At 36.0% G+C, this 17798-nt stretch overlaps 1 protein-coding gene across 1 annotated transcript in view; it reads left to right on the top strand.

Annotated features, from left to right (window-relative positions):
• The first annotated feature begins 4733 nt into the window (after positions 1-4733).
• Positions 4734-17798, top strand: part of LOC141426914 (uncharacterized) — a 39655-nt gene continuing 26590 nt past the window's right edge. The window contains exon 1 of the mRNA XM_074086170.1: positions 4734-4845. Coding sequence (XP_073942271.1) covers positions 4835-4845 — 11 coding nt within the window. The 5' untranslated portion in view covers positions 4734-4834. The remainder of the gene's footprint in view (positions 4846-17798) is intronic.

Here is a 17798-nt window from a genome sequence, read left to right as displayed (position 1 = left end):
ATAAGCGCGAATTCATATTTGATATCTAAACGAATTTAAATTGGATTCCTATCATTGTCCGATTGTGCGCAACGCACGCCACCGTCACGGCACTAATTCGAGGCTTTGTCGGCGCAGGCGCAGCGTTCGTTACCTAAGTGCCTAGATTTAAAAGTCTCGTAGAGTTAAGCAAAGTGTTTGCTAATTTTGCTTTGAAACTTTAAGGCCGTGTTTTGTCAAATAGATCATTAGCATAACTATGCTAATAAAGTGGCATAGAAAACAAGAGATGCCGGGCCTACCGGTGTTTTGTTTTGAAGTTTCTTTATTCGAAATAGCAAAAATAAAGGCAAAAATTAAACGTTTTATATGGACTGATCAGTGATCATTTCCCCTCCGTCGTTCGATATCATATTCGCAAAAATTGATACCTTCATAATTAACATTAGCAGAGCATGTTCATGTTTTGCGAATATGATATCCAACGACGGAGGGCTTTAAGGCTAGAGTGAATAGGCTGTTACTGAACCAGTGTGATACACCTTTGGCCTCATCTGCACTTAACATCAGGTGAGATAGGGGTCAATCACGAATTAGTTTTATGTAAAAAATAGTTTAATACTAGATAGCATTTGACATTGGTACAGTCGAGTTCATAAACTTGTGAGCAATTATATTTAGCTATCCTACAATTACAAACTTTGTCTAGACCCTTTGGCCGAGGGAGCGATTTGAAGCTTTATAAGGAAATAAAATGGTTAGTACCTAGACGTCACGGGACGAAGAGCTGGCAAGCTTCCTCGAAAAAAAAAGTGCGTCGACCACGCCCGAAATAGGGTTCCGTAGCCATTACGAAAAAGTTAAGTAATGCTTTTCTAAGGATTTCGTATTTTGTACGGAGTATTCCAAGTTTAGGTATATTTTATACCTAAGGCTGCTATTTACTCTTAAACTACCTACTTACTAATAACTCTCAAGAAAATTTAACCGTTATAGTTTTCCTTGTAAGTTTGATATACTTACTACCATCCTGAATATTTTCAAATTTTTCCACCCACCGGTTTAGAGTTTAAGGGGGGGGGGGCTCGATTTTAATGAAAATTTGCACAGCAGTTTTTTTTATTGTACCATTTTGTCGGCAAACTTTAATACTCGTATATATATTCGTGCAAAATTACAGCTTTCTAGCATTGATAGTCCCTGAGCAAAGCGTGGACGGACACTACGGACAGACAGACATTGCGAAAGTATAAGGGTTCCGTTTTTTGCCATTTTGGCTACGGAACCCTACAAAATTAGCCTAGTTATACACAGAGGGAACACTACCATAAACGACTAACTATTATTTTAGTCGTTGGCTCATATCATATCCGACTGTGCGGGGTAGAGAGGTGACAGCGGTTGCGGGTAGGGTTGCCATACGTCAGGATTTGTCCGGACATGTCCGGATTTTTGAACCTTTGTCTGGATTGCGGCCGGACTTGCCAAGTGTCCGGATTTTTAGAAACGACCTCAGAGAAAAAAAATTGGTGCCGGGGAGAGGGCTACGGATTCGGGGGAAAGGAAAGGAAAGCATAGATCCACGAACTACCCACACTTGGTCATTAGCTTTTGCTAGTTTGAATCATTTCGGCCTATATACATACGTTGCACTAAAGGACACAGGCCACCCCTCGGAATTAGAGGCTTGAGCCGTAGTTCGCATGGTTCAGTACGGATTGGGAACTTCATATACACAACTGAAATTTTTGATTGGTGTATGCAGGTTTCCTAACTGTAGAGCTCATAGTAAATATTCAATCTCACACTTAAGTTCCAATATACTTAGAGGTACGAGCCCGGACTCGCCGGGCTCGAGCCCACGACCCTTTGCTCGAGAGGCTATAGTCATAGGCCACTAGACAATCACGACTTTTTTATGAATACTCAATAGAATATTTTCTGAACATGAAACTACCGTAAGACTCACTCATATTAAATATAATGACCCGGATAACTCACGTCTTAAATCGAGTTTAGCTCGACATGTTTCGGGCTAATCCGTAGCCCTTCATCTTCGGAGCAACGCGACTCAGCGGCTGCTGCAACACGCGTGTGCGCGTGCGCGTGTTGCTGCAGCCGCTGAGTCGCGTTGCTAGCCTAGCCCGAAACATGTCGAGCTAAACTCGATTTAAGACGTGAGTTATCCGGGTCATTATATTTAATAGAATATTTTCTCTTTATATTATTATTAATTTTAATAGGATTAAATAAATCTGACATATTTTTTTAGTCTAGTTTATGTTCCACTGTTGGGAAGAGGAAAGTCCTAAATAACATAATTAATACGACTGGATGGCTTAGTGGTTAGAGACCCTGACTACGAAGCTTGAGGTCCCGGGTTCGATTCCCGGCCGGGGCAGATATTTGTATGAAAAATACGAACATTTGTTCTCGGGTCTTGGATGTTTAATATGTATTTAAGTTGTTTGTCCGTTGCCTAGTATCCATAGTATATCTTTGCTTATTTTGGAACTAGGTCAATTGACTGATTGACTGATTAAGGTCACTAGTATCTTGAAGCAATTAAATTCATTCGACATGGTCGAATGTATTGTATTGTATTGTATTGTAAAACTCTTTTTGTACACAAAAACACATGAAAATAACAGAACACAGGATAATAGATGTACAAAGGTGAACTTATCCCTTAGAGAATGTTCCTAAAGTTAACGGAAACCAAAAATAACATTTTGTATAACTATGTATCTTCATAATTCATAAGTCAAATAAGGATAAAACAAAAATCTTTAATTAGCGAGTACAATTTCGCTCTAGCTTTCGTTTTCTATGTTCAAAGCGTCAATCGATTAACACGCAGCAACTTTACCGATTCAAAATCATCTGTTGACTTTAACGCTTTTTAGTGATGGGACACACACACATTTTTCGGCATTCGGCCTATCATTTAAATCCCACGTTTGGGTAAAATTTAGACGAATGTTTTATGTGATTTTTATTTTGCCCGTGCGAAGCCAGGGCGGGTCGCAAGTAAGTTATATATTTCGGGACTTAATAACGACAAGTATTTACGCAGCGTGGTCATGTCATGAGTTGAACGCTTTTATTTATAAAAAAAAATACAACAAATATTGAACCGACTACAAAAAACCATGAAAATATTTTTCTATCAGTCTGAAGTCGGTGCCTAAGCAAGTATGTAGGTGCAGATGTAGACGATAGGTCCACTCCTGCTGGCTTGTGCTGAGGCACCGACTTCAGGCTGATATAAAGTTATTTTCATGGTTTTTTGTAGTCGGTTAAATTTTTGGTTATAAATAAAAAAAAACACGCTTTTTACTAGTAGTAAATGATTTAGATCATTATTCAATATTTTAATGTCAACTGCTCGTTACTTTTTACGAAAGATCGCTTTTTCCGATGCAGAGACTTTCATTATTAAGGAGTCCTGGTGCTTCACCACCCGTTTCATTTCACCATTATGCATTACGAGGAGCATAAATTGCTTAGCTACTGTGTAAAACTAATTGAAATTAAACCCGTGAAATACTTGCTATTGCGTAGTAACTCCGATGGTCAACTGTCGTCTTCACTTTATCATTAGTTTCACTTCACCAAATTATGATTTTCAAGAGCAAATGCACGAGTTATTACTAAATATATCCAAATTACCATAGGTGTCCCTACAATATTTGAAGAGTTCCCTCGATTTCCTTCGGATCCAATCATGAGATCTTGATTTCGTGCTTATGGGACCTAATTTGAGATATTCCTATACGAACGAAAAAAAAAACAAATCGGTACATAGATGACGGAGTTCTGCAGTAACAAACATAAAGAAAAAAAATACAACCGAATTGATAAACTCCTCCTTTTTTTTAAGTCGGTTAGTAAAATAAATAAATATCATGTCATGCATCCATGGGACACTTGACTAACTAAGCAAAGCTTGTACTATGGATACTAGGCAACGCATAAACATACTTATATAGATAAATACATACTTAAATACATATAAACATCCAAGACCCGAAAGCAAACATTCGTACTATTCATACAAATATCAGCCTCGGCCGGGAATCGAACCCGGGACCTCAAGCTTCGTAGTCAGGTGCTTTAACCATCCGGTAAAGCTTCGAAATATTTAATTATGCAAATATTTTTGCCCAGTATCATAGGCCACGTAGAGCAAAATATATTTTAGTGTCGATTGAACTACCTACCTGTGTGCGACAGAAATGGCAATACATTGTAACCTCCATTACAATAAAATCTGAGCATATCATAATTGAAAAAAAAATATGTTTCGAAATGCGGGTTTAATATTATTATGTTTCTCATATTTGAAAAATAACAAACCAATAATCTTAAAAACATCTAAATCTAAAAATTGATTCTTTCAACATATGCCCAAATAAAGCAGTTTGAGAAATCCTTTAGACATTAACATAATTATATCTACCTATTTACGCTTACAAATAAAACCTTCGATTTCACACCTATCGATTTCCACGAGGATAAACAGCTATGTATCTACTCAGCTTCAAGGCCTCGCGCCAAAACTTTGATAAAAATTACATTCGGCCAAAAACTCGATAAAAAATCACCCAAATTTTCGGCTAAATAAATCGTCACTTTATAATAAAATCTGCTTTTATTTGTGTTTTACCGAATTAGTTCGTTTCGCGGACAGGCGTTTCTTTCGCCCCCCGGTGCAAATGCAGTTATAAAGGCGGGAGAAAGCAGCGCCGGCGCAGTCTCCTACGGTCTCTCGCGCGCAGTGTTTCCCGCGCTTTTTTGACGTTACGATTTTTTAATTTCAGTGTTGCAATTGCACGGATATTTAAACATCAAAATGGATACGAGGTAATTATTTGATTTATATTATTGATTGGGGAGTTTGGGGGTGAATTGGAAATTATTGTTTGCGTAAGACATTGGATTCGTTATCGACTAAAATGGTTTTTCATTCGCGTAATAAATAAAAACGAATGTATAAAGAATATTAAGTAGCGAAAGCAAACATAAATATGACATCTTTTTTTCGTCTAGCTTCTCGAAAAAAACGCACACGAATTGAGAAACTCAGCATTTTTGTAAATTCAGAAAAAAATATATATAAAGCGTCTGATGACGTTATCTTTTATCTTACTTGTTTGTAGTCATAAACTTTAATTTCAAAATTAAATTGAAAATAACTAATCTAAAATAAATAATCATTACAACTTTCAACGAAGCCAATCCAAACTAATTTAATCAATGTGTTGATTGTCTAATCGGAAGTCTATAGAAAGCGCACAATGGCCTTGCGCATGTTTGCAAAGCTCGTCCAATTTGTGAGTCATTCTGTTTAATTTATTAAGTAAGCGATATGTCTATATCATCCGCTTTCTCTCCGGGCAAATGTAACGTTACGCTATCGAAGTGGATGGGCAAATCTACCGCGTTCATCATGAGACGTAACATTACGTTGTCCTAATAACGGTAAGCAGAAAGTTTTTTCGCCGAATACTTTTTCACCAAAAAAAGTAAAAATAATTGTTTTAAATACAAGATTCTATATGATTTTATTAATAAGAAGGCACCGAAAGGAATTAATAATGTTGATAAAATTCAATCTCGTCGTATTAATTCGGATAAAGCCATTTCTCAAGCCTACTTACATGAGAAAGTTTGTGAAGGTGTTTGTCACTCAGTCATCCAACAATGTCTGGACCGATTTAAATGTGGTATGAATATAGTTTAAGTCCCGGGAAAGGATTTAGGATAGCTCTTATTCCAAAAAAAATAAAAGTTTCAACCGAATAGCTTTGAAGGAATTCTTCGCATACGGGCGACTGTCTCTCCTAAATTTGCTTGATTCGATTATAACGATATTATAACTTTGAGATGTAAGACGAAATAGGGGTCGTATTGCGATGCCGATTAAATAAATAAATAAAAATAAAATAAAATATTTATCGATTCACAAAGCATTACATCAGATACATTTTCACAAAAATTGTTTTTACCAGTTTCCAATATGACAAATAGACCTAGGCCCACTTGCAGTAAACACATAAATCTCGAGTTAGCGTTAAGCTCAGTTTAGTAGTGTCAAATTGTATGGAACTGTCAAGCTTAAGCCTGGATTAACTACTAAATCTAGATTTATTTTTTCCTGCAAGAAGGCCCTACTGACTACAATGATACCAGATCTGAAGTCGCAGAGTAACATAATGTAGAGTATTCCCAGACAATGCCGTTTGGTAACAGCTTGTCTGTTGTAAGAAGATTGACAAAGACCTTGGCTCAAATTATTCAGAGCTATTTTCTAATGGCTGAGAAACTTTTTAAAGTTTTTATTCTCTGCACAAATTATAATAAGACTTACGCGAGTAAATACTACTAGGTAGAGAAAGAGATCCAAATAATAAAGTATATTTCAAACTTTATTAAAATAAATATTTACGTTGTGCTTGTTGCCTAAATGTTTTGACAGTTAAATAATCCTTGTTTAAGCGGGCATGGAACGAAAATAAAGCTGATCTGCATTAACAAAAGGGCATCATTGTTATTTCAAATTGCGCATAACCACAATTACAATTTTAAATTTATAAATATTTATTAAATAATCAGTATGCAAAACTAATGACTTTTTTCGGTGAACCGTTGGAAAAACCATAAACCGTTTTTGCTTTTTTTTTCCATAATGAATGAACGGAATGAGAATGTGATTTAATTTTCTTTTCTTTAATTTAAATAGCGCAGTGGAAATGGAAAGTGCGTCGGTAGAGTCACCCGAGCACGCACTCTACTTTGTAATTACGCTTGCATTTTCTTCAGAGGAAGCAGGGGGTAATTGAGCTTCCACTAACTTATGTAATGTAATGTAATAATAAAGTAATGAAGGATACATGGCGAGTTATTAACTTTAATTTCTGATTCTTTAATCTATAATCTTTGTAAAAAGGAAAAAAAGAGATATTAGGCCAGGGACATGTCATGAAGACATAACTTTGCGACAAAATATTATAAGACGCTCAGGCTATAGTGATAATATAAAGGTTTTAACCATAGATGGTTGAGAATTTAATGCAATTAGACTTGCTGTCCCAGCTAAATTTAGTCATACTTATTCGTAATAAAAATCATAAGGAAAACATTTTGTTAAAATTAACCGATTTTTCGTGTACTGTTACGGTTAAGTAACACAATTACATTTGTCATTGACATTGAATAAACAATATCATAATGTAATTGTTACGATAGTTATCATGCGTGCAACGGATTTCATGCAGCGCGCGCGCACGCTATTTCAGAACTTGTAGGAAATCACCGCTTATCACCAATATGCGGACGTATATTATCGGGAAAATTATTAAAAGGAAATCCAACGAATGTTAAACTTTTTTATACTACGTAATTTTTAGATTAGACGGGTATATGACGATAAATATCGTTGTATAATAAAAGCGCTTTGAGAATCTTCGAGCGCGTTGATGTCTTTTGTATTGGAACTTGGCAAAGTCAAACGAAGGTCGTTTGTTGAACTTGATTCATTCATTATAATATATCCGAAAGATCGTATTCTATTATTTAACTTCTGATTTACTAAGTGAACTAAAGTTTTTCAGTAGATGACATGAAAACAATTTTAGATTTTAATTGTTTTAAGAATGACTTTTTTAGAAAATTTAATTCGTCTAAGTTATGTCAATTTAGACGCTATTATTTCTTATGAAGTATACTGACTCTTTAAAAACTGTCTTTCAACACCTTTTCGGAGGCTCTTACATAACCAAATTCTCCCGTCTTTTAACATGTCTTACTCTTAACACCTAAATGAACAAACATTACAAGATAATAAGTAATGTACCAACTCTGGAACAATGGCAGCACGTGTGACCCAGCCATTAGCTATGCTAAGAACCTAATGAATGAGCTAACTCGAGTTAACCCACTCGACCTTACACCAATAATAATAAAGATTATTTTCACTATGGTATTGCGCGATTGTGCAATATGGATATGTGAAATAATACCTATAAATATGTTAATTTGGCTACTTAACCAAACTCTAAGTTCGTGTCGTGCGGTCCCTCTGACACTTATACTATTTAATACAAGAGCGAGAGGGACGGTCCGATACGAACTTCGAGTTTCGTAGTAGCCCTGCAGTTATGTTGTGTGGAGAAAGCGAAATAATTAAGTTAGTAAGTATAATGTGATTAAGAGCTGGTAGCGGAGATAAGTGCTGATACGCTGCTTTTTAAATACCTACGTAACGTAGTGTAATTCTTGTTCGACCTGCAGGGCTACTACGAAACTCGAAACTCGAAGTTCGTATCGTACCGTCCCTCTCGCTCTCGTATTAAATAGTATAAGTGTCAGAGGGACCGCTAGACACGAACTTCGACTTTCGAGTTTCGTAGTAGCCCTGCTGTATTTCGTGAACAGTACAAATAGGGACATACATTTTTGTTAATTAATCGAAAAAACATAATATTGTTACAAGTTTTTAACATCGTCTCCGCAGGACGGAACTCCTAAACGGTTAATCGTATCAACTTGAAATTTAATACGAAAATGTAGTTTGGGTGACAATGTAAGTACAATCAACAAAAAAGCTTGTATTAAAAATGAAATTTTTAACAAAACTCTTTGTTTTAAAATCGCTTTTGATTCGTCAAGGGGCAAAATCCTCAAATGCGATAAAAATGATTTGTGGAATTTGGCAAAATAAAAACAACAAAATTAGAATGGAACATTTTGTTATACTTATTCCATTTTGCGTTTCTAAAGAATATTGTTTAGACAATGGCCGTTCGTTAGGTGGTCCCTCGTATTGTCGGGGATCAGACATCGAAATGCACTTATCTCGGGCCGCCTTTTGCAATCTCATGCATTCAAAGCAATCAATTATTTATTTTTGAAAAAATATTGTCGCTGGAAGTTCTTTGAACTTAAAAAGTCCGAGGTTATATTTCAAGTGTCGCGATTGGTTAGCATTTAAAGCTTTTGAGGACTTTTTTATTTTTTATCTGTGCTAAGGCAGGACTGAATTTAATTTCGGCTTATAAAGTTTTGGCAAAAAATAAAAGTGAAAAGGCTAAGAGAGAAAAAGTTATTGCGAAAAAGAAACATTTTTAATAATGGTTTATGTTGATGGTACTTGATTATTGCCCAAGTCAATTAGAATGAAGATTGGTTTTTTGGAATCTTTTTGTATTTTTTATTTCAATTCCAAATTTTTTGCGGTCATCCCGTAAAACCTATATCGAAAATACAAACTGAAATATAGATGCACAGCTGAGATATGAGGTGCATAGGAGAAATTGGTGTCTGTATCGTCGTCTAGCGGTGGTGTAGCGGTATAACACACGGCACGGAATGCCGAGGACCTGGGTTCGATTCCCAGCGCTGGTCTTATTTTTACGGTTTTTCTGTGCATCTATATTTCAGTTTGAATTTTCAATTAGAATGATCTTTGGAAGTGAATACTCGTATAAATCGAGTTCCAAGGCTCGTTTACATTTTTTTAAAGTGATAACACAAGGGTGTTAATAATCTCAGATTTGCTTTCCCAATATTCTGAAACAATATTGTCAAAGACCATCTATTTCACAGTTTCATGATCTCAAGACAAGGACCTAAAAAATATACGGAATTCTTAAAAGCGTAGAAACATGTGTATGTTGTTTTACCATCCTTTCTTAACAGATGGTTGAAATTAAAAAAATTAAATCAGTATGAAAGTTTTCCTTTATGTCACACAAATTTACCATACTTGTACCTACGGGTAATTTTCGTGTCAACAACGGAACTTCCAATAAGTCGTTTCGTGTGGACCATTAAACGTAGCCCAACTTATTGGCCAACACTCAGATGCTTAATACACAAGAAAATCCACTTCGTTATGTAATTAACTATTTATTTTATGAATTACTCCGCGCACAAATCATGTATGCCAGTCTTATCACGGTAAGGAAGGTGCGCCCGCGCCGCATTACGTCCTCGTTCCAGCCGAGTGGCCGCGCTGCCCGCTTGCGTGTGCGCTGTGACATATGAGTTCGTAATACCACACGTAATGAACAATTAAATCACTAGTGGCACAATCCTGACATATTACTAGTTTTTGTTATACGTTCAATATTTTTTTTGTTTTGGGAAGTAAAAAAACTGGTGGTTTATATGTAACCGGTTAGATTACCAGTGTAATGTAATATAATACACAATTTAGTTACAAGTGGCACAACACTGACATACCTATTCATTGCCTGCTAGTTTCTAGTCTGCTTGTCTATGCTTGATCTAGGCGACATAAAATGACTTTTTATGCTCTAGGGCATAAAGTAAAATCTTCGTCTAAGACCAAGGTTATATAAAACTAAAAATCAATCAAATCAATCAAAATAAATCAATAAAACTAAAAAATAATAATTATGTAGCAATGCATGAAAAATAAAAGGTACCTAGTAAGTGACCATGTTTCCACTATTGCTAACTAAATTGCTTTAACTGTATAATGATCTATGTTTTAGTCATTTGCTCATATTACAGGCCACACTTGGTATAGTGTAACTAGCTCACAAGCCGGCGCTGCGGCTGATCAGGCTCAAATACTCAAGCGTCGAAAGTACTCCTTCTTATTAAAGGATTACGAGTTTACAGGACAGGTGTTAAAAAAATGAAATCTTGTCAATTGTACAAGTTTTTATTACATTACTAAGTAGGATTTGTGATATCGTCCCTGCCCTGTTTCATTGAGAGGCAACGTTACCTGGATACTTGTGCTTTTCGAGGTTTCGGCAGTTTCTCTCGTTTCCTGGTATTTATCGGATTTCTAGTAATTAAAGCAGGATATGTATCTATTGTTTGTTTCTTTGTTTACATAGTCCTTGTGCAAAACTGATGGCTTCCTGATTTTTCGGCTGCAATTAATTGATTGTTAGGCGCCGAGCGGTGTAATGGAGATGCAACGGAAATCCGGTGGCTAACCGGTATCTGTTTGATTTGGCCAACGTCAGTAGTATTATTAGTATAATACACCGTTTATTTTTTGATATCCGTTAACTTCAGCAGACGACTCGGTTCATTGATATGAACTAGGTACCTGATAATTACATTTTTCGCGAAAATGATTTTTTTTTTCCAAAATATAAATCTTTTTTTCTTGCATATAAAGTAAACAAACTTGGGAAGTGACATTGACATGACACATAAGAGAGGCATGAAAAAAATCCACATATTTAACTTTCTTTTGCTTAATATGTGTGAACTAAACAAGCATCAGTTATGGATAATTTATTGGACTTTGAAAAAAAATTACAAATTAAGGACAGTTCAATTTAAGTTCTTTTACTTTAATAATTGTCTTAACTAATTCTTGATTATCTTTTAAACAGGAAGAGTTAGGCCACTATAGTCTTAGATAAATTAACTTCATTTGGCCTGTAGATTGTCCTCTTAAAATTAACGGATATCAAAAATAACAAGGTGTATAGTAGGATTTTCCGGTTTTTACACGACTATCCGAAGGAAGATTATGTTTTTCGAGTGTATGTATGTATGTATAATGTAAGTCAATTTGTCTCCGTAGCTTAAACGGTTAGACGATTTTTAACATAATGAGGTATCATTAGATTCGTCAACATTTTGGGAGTGACATACTTATGGTACCTATACAATATTTGAAAATGGCGTCGCGTCGGTGAAAACAAATTGGCTATCCATAACTTTGCATTAATCCTTATTTATTTCATATTCAAGACGTTTTCAATACCTGTTGTAGATCACTTTTTGAAGTATTCAAATCGGACATTCCATTCATTCATTCAAGAGATATTACGAATTTAAAAAATAATGAGATTCGAGTACAATTTACTCTACATCGACGCGCCCCAGATACGCGCGGGTATAGTTTTTAGGAATAGGAAGCTGAAAAATGTGGGTGAAGTACCTTTGAGACCTTTTCACCCGACTGTCCAAAGGAGAGTTTTTTTTAAATTGTCAATGTAATAATGAAAATGTCGTATGTAACTAAAGCTGTACGTGAAAGTGCTGACTTAGCTGTCAATAATATTGTGAAGATTGAAACGTACTTATTATGTTTTGAACATGAAACTACCGTGAGGCTCACTTATATTAAATTATATTGTAACGGATAACTCTTAAATCGAGTTTAGCTCGACATGTTCGAAATAGCCCGAAACAAGTCGCGCTAAACTCGATTTAAGACGTGAATTATCGGTTACAATATAATTTAATATGTACTTATTACTTATTCAAGATGAGGTTGATTTATTTAAGAATATAAATTTATAGAAAATACAATCATATACCTAAAAGCTAAATACTAACTACTAAATAATAAATCTACTAGCTAACTTAAATAATATTATGTCTTTATGAACACTCGACCCGTGTAGATATATCTGCTGCTAACTGTACTAGGTATGTGGTAACAGGCCCTATACTGCGAAGTGCAAAACTTTCGTATCTTGCCGTCCCTCTGACGCTTATATTATTTAATATGAGAGTGATAGGGACGGTACGATACAAACTCCGATTTTCGAATTTCGTAGTAGCCCCCCAGGGCCTTTGTTCTGTGAACTTGTCAATCCACCATCGGGAACATTCGTCACCCCAACTGGACCAAGGTTCCGTTGCCTAACCGCAATCATCTTAATGGAGTCCCTTTCATCGTCGTCTGATCGTGTCAATTAGATCTTTGGTACTCTGTCGCAATAACCAGTGTCAAGGTGAAGTTGACAGTTCGTTTTATCGGTGTCGATGTCACCTGGTAAGTGGTGATTACGGTCAATAAGTTGGAACTATACCTATGAGATGGGTTTGTATATTATATGCGAAGTACTATTAACCTAAACTATAATAAAAAAAAACAAATATGGTTCCGTAGCCATTACGAATAAATTAAGTAACATTTTTCTAAAGATTTCGTATTTTATACGGTCTTCCAAGTTTAGGTATATTTTATACCTTAGGCTGCTATTTAAGAGTAAAAATACTAATAATTCTGAAGCAAACTTAGCCGTTATAGTTTTCCTTGTAAGTTTGATATACTTACTACCATCCTGAATTTTTCCAACGATACCCCACAATATAGGGTTAGATGAAAAAAAAAATCACCCCCACTACGTCTATGGAAGGTAGCGTAAAAAAATTTTTTTTTTAATTTTTATTGTACCACTTTGTCGGCATAGTTTTCATATATATTCGTGCAAAAGTAGAGCTTTCTATCATTGATAGTCCCTGAGCAAAGCCGCGGACGGACAGACAGACAGCCAGACAGACAGACAGCCAGACAGACAGACAGGACAGACAGACATGGCGAAACTATAAGCGTTCCGTTTTTGCCATTTTGGCTCCGAAACCCTAAAAATACCACAAACGGGACTTATTACGCTAAAACACACATAATATTTACCTCGACGTTTACGTTTACGTTTGCTTTTATGGAAACCCTAATAGCGCAGCTTACCATCAGGTGAAGCAAGCTCGTTTGTCGAAATAAAAAAGTTCCAATTCGCATATAGGTATATGGCTATTTTAGAAATTAAGGTAGGTACACACATAATGTAACAGAACATACAACAATTATAGTATAAAGTTAAACAATTTATAATTTATCTTGTTGCCCAATTCATTCAGTTATTAGAATTGGAATACCTACACAATGCGTCTGCGCATGTAGCAATAGCAACCGCCGCCGTTAACACGTTTCGCACTTGTTCGACAATGCACGCTGATTTTACTGCCTCGCATCTGTCAGATTGCGACATCTCTAGCCCGAGTCATGTTTACATTTTTACTCACTATCAGATTTAATTTAAAAACTAGTCCCCCCCCCACCCCCCACTGCTTATCACGTAGCTATTAGATATGGCATTTGAATTCTTGTTTATGTATTTTTTAATTGAACATGTGGGACACCTATATCGAAAGTGGTATTAACTCAAAAGAATAGGTACACAATATTAATTTAGACCCATATTTAATTAAAATGTTGTATTATTTTGAGTTGACTCCGATGATGATGATGACGTTCGATGTGTTCAACTGCGAGGGAATATCAGGGTAAAAATTGCCAAGTGTTTTTCCAAAATTACGTCCAAGTCCACCAATTTTATTGCTTACTCTAAAAATAAAAAAATCATCAATATATACAATAAAAATCAATGCCACTTTTAGTTGTAATTTTATAACTCAAGAACGGGCTCACCTATCCAAACCAAATGTTTAGGCTTTGTTCGGACTATTTAGTAGATGGTTTATGTGAAGTTTGCACAAAATCGGTAGAGCGGTTCTTCATTTATCACATTTTTTGTATACGTAGCGAAGCACGTACCGGGCCGCTACTTATTAATATATTTACTTAATTAAAAAAGCAAACCGTCAAACTAACTTCAACTGAGGTAAACGTCCGAATGCTCGACGCGCTAATTCCCATTACGAGTAGATGACACCCTGCTGTCATCCCTATTGCTTGACATAAGATTTAAGATGCCAACTATTGGGACAGTGACGAGCACTGAGTTTACCTTATTTGATGAAAAATTTCAAATTCATTTAAAAGCAAATTTTAAGCAAACAACTGCTTTTGGCACTGAGTTTACACATGTGTTTGCGTTTGTTAAACATATTCCTACAAGTCATCAAACTTACATAATTCAGTTTGCGACACGACCTGTCGGAAGTCAGCCACGACTAAATACCCAATTATGTTTAAATAATGGCTGTCAAACAGAAAATTACACATTTCTTTACATGTCGGTTAACGATGGTTATTCGGTACACACTTTTCAGGGTATCTACACACTACTTTGTGAGAAAAGAAAACAGTTATTACCGGACTTCCCGAAGGTGGGTTATGTTCGAGCTTATGTTACTTGTACTATAACTTATTCTGTGCTTATGTATGAATGTAGGTCATTGTAGGTATGTCTATTTTTTTGGTGCTCTCTGTGTAATGTGAGGTTTAACTTTATTATATAGATTCGTGAAAACTGTCGTCGGAGTGTTATAAGATATATAATACCTAAGACATATTTCAAAATGTCGTCTATGATTAAAAATATGGAGGGGTATTCTTTTTTTACCCGACTGCCCGAGGGAGGGTTTTTAAAAAAAACACACGTACACTTTTACTCTAATGTAATACTATGTAATTCTGTAGAACTTGCGCAGATGTCTTTAAATTATTCATCTTAAATCAGCTGTTCCAGGTCATTGACACTAATCGCGACCTGAGAATAGGCGTACACGCAGACTTAGCTTTCAACACTAATTGAAACCTTGACTTAAAAGCGTTAGGGTACATAAATGCGTAACAATTTATCAGTGCCATTGTCCGATTACCAATGGTTGTCACAGAACCTTACAAAAACAAACTTGAAGGAAAACCATGGATTGTTTGCACGCGTCTAATTGTTAAGACAATGGCTTAAGGTAGATTTTTGCTCGTTTCATATGATTAAATATCGGGGTAATGGTAATCTTTAAAATGTATATGAGAAGCTTTTCAAAGTCTTATCTTCAATTTGTCGATCTAGCAAATTAAGATTTTATTCGTTTGCTTTAAAGTGTAAATTAAAATGTCCCCTAAATGGTATTAACTTACGCTTTTGATGCGCAAGCGCAGATTAAGTTAAGGAGTTACTACACCGTAATTATCGCGGATGGAATTGTACGGATTGACAAATGAGGCTTTTTTATTTAATAGGTTAATAAAGTTTGAACTTTTGTAAGTTGAAAGCCTCTGGTTGGAGAATTTCGATTGCGACGCACACAAGTTTATTTCAAGCTATTATTTAACTTGCCACATGTATGTATGTATCAGTGGCGTAGCAGCGTCAGATATTTCCGTGGTAAAGCCGAAGTAGGTAAATTGAAAATACAAACTGAAATAAAGATGCACAGAAAAAACAGAAAAATAAGACCATCACTGGGAATCGAACCCAGGTCCTCGGTAATCCGTACCGCGTGCTATACCGCTACACCACTGATGGTCAACGGTACCGACACGAATTTCCCCTATGCACCTCATATCTCAGCTTGTTTGTTTCTTACTTAGTCACTTAAGCAGTGACGCTAGCGACATCTATGCCGTAGCCCTCATCGAGAAACTTTTTTTAAAAAAAAATTTTTTTTTTTTAAAGTAAAAATTTGGAATTGAAATAAAAAAGGCAAAAAGATTCCAAAAAAACAATCTTAATCCGAAGTAGGTAGGTAAAGATCGCCCACATATTATCCCTCATAAATAATTTGCGTCCTGTTGTCGTATTTTGTCAATATTGGGCAAGCCGGTGGGAATGGGGTTCTATGGAAGCTTCGCCTTTGGTATGTATGTATATGTGCGGGTCAAAACTTACCTACAAGTTATGTTCGACCAACTTCCAGTGGTCGGATTGACTTGAAATACTTACGTAAATTGCGTGACCATACAATAATCTGGTAGTGACTCCTGGTAGTCCAGCCAGGATCGTCTCTGCAGGAGAGAACTCCTCAATGGTTAATGGCATCAACTTGAAATTTGGTACGGAAATGTAGTTTTGACGATAGTGCGAGTACAGTCAACAAAAAGTTCGTCAGCAAAAAAGCTTGTATTAACGAATTCACGGCCACCGACGCACATATGCGTTTTCGAATAAATATCATATCATTATATATCATATCATAACCTAAAATAATAACCTACCAACAAAAAGTTGGAAAATCCCCGACTTTGTTACTTCAAAGTTCAATATCCCAAAAACTACACCGATTTGATGAAACATATCTAAGAACCATCGCTAGAAAACCTGCTTTCAAATAAAAAAAACGCATCCACCCGTTTAAGAGCTATTGCGCTACATACACACATAGCGGTCAAACTTATAACACCCCTCTTTTTGCGTCGGGGGTAAAAAAAGGCTGTTCGGGTGTGTGCGGTTTTCATTCTAATAATTAACACCTTTGTATGCGATAAACTTTTACAAACATATATAAGTATAATGCAGAGATTGTATAACGTTTTAGGTATCAAAAAATTGAAAAATAAGTATAAACTGACGTAATTTGTCCTAAAATTACATCAAAAGTGCCCCGCAGTATTGCGTATCTATAGCCCAAACAGGCGTGCTCTGTACTGTAAATGAATTGACCGCATGTCATGACAACACACCTGGATCAAACCACGTGCATGGGTGCGCCGGCGCCGTCGGGGCTAGACTAACCACACTCTCAAATGGTCCATCAATTTCCCTCAAAAAGAAGGGTGTTATAAGTTTCACCGCTATGTGTGTCTCTGTGACTGTCTGTGGCACCGTATGTATAGTTAGAGTCATTCACGATGACGCGTGCCGTGGTTCTTATGACAATGTCATTAATGTCTTATTTTGACAAAATCACGCGTCTTCGTGGATGGCACTAGGTATAGCTCTTAAACTGTTGAGCCGATTAGAATGCGGTTTTTTTTATTTGAAAGCAGGTTTTGTAGCGATGATTCGTACACATGTTTAAATTAAATTTTTAATCGTACCCGCAAAAAGTGATCGGTGAATCTACTAGACACTACCTTGGTGGTGGTCTGGTGGTAGACCTAGATAAATAAAGAAATAAATGTTTTATCAAAATCCGTTCAGCCGTTTTTGAGATACCTATTGAACTTTGAAGTGACAATGTCGGGGCTTTCCAACTTTTTGTTGGTTAGATTTTTCTAGACATTACCCGTGCCTTCGCACGCGTAATCCATTAAATCCTATCACTAACCCCAGCGATTGAAATTTTGAGATTTTATCCCGATCCCGCCGAATACTCTATAATCTGTTACTCCAAAC

This window comes from Choristoneura fumiferana, chromosome 3 (genome assembly GCF_025370935.1).
Source record: "Choristoneura fumiferana chromosome 3, NRCan_CFum_1, whole genome shotgun sequence".
Lineage (NCBI taxonomy): Eukaryota > Metazoa > Arthropoda > Insecta > Lepidoptera > Tortricidae > Choristoneura > Choristoneura fumiferana.
Note: the sequence above shows the minus strand (reverse complement) of the source record. Positions and strands in the feature narration are given on the sequence as shown.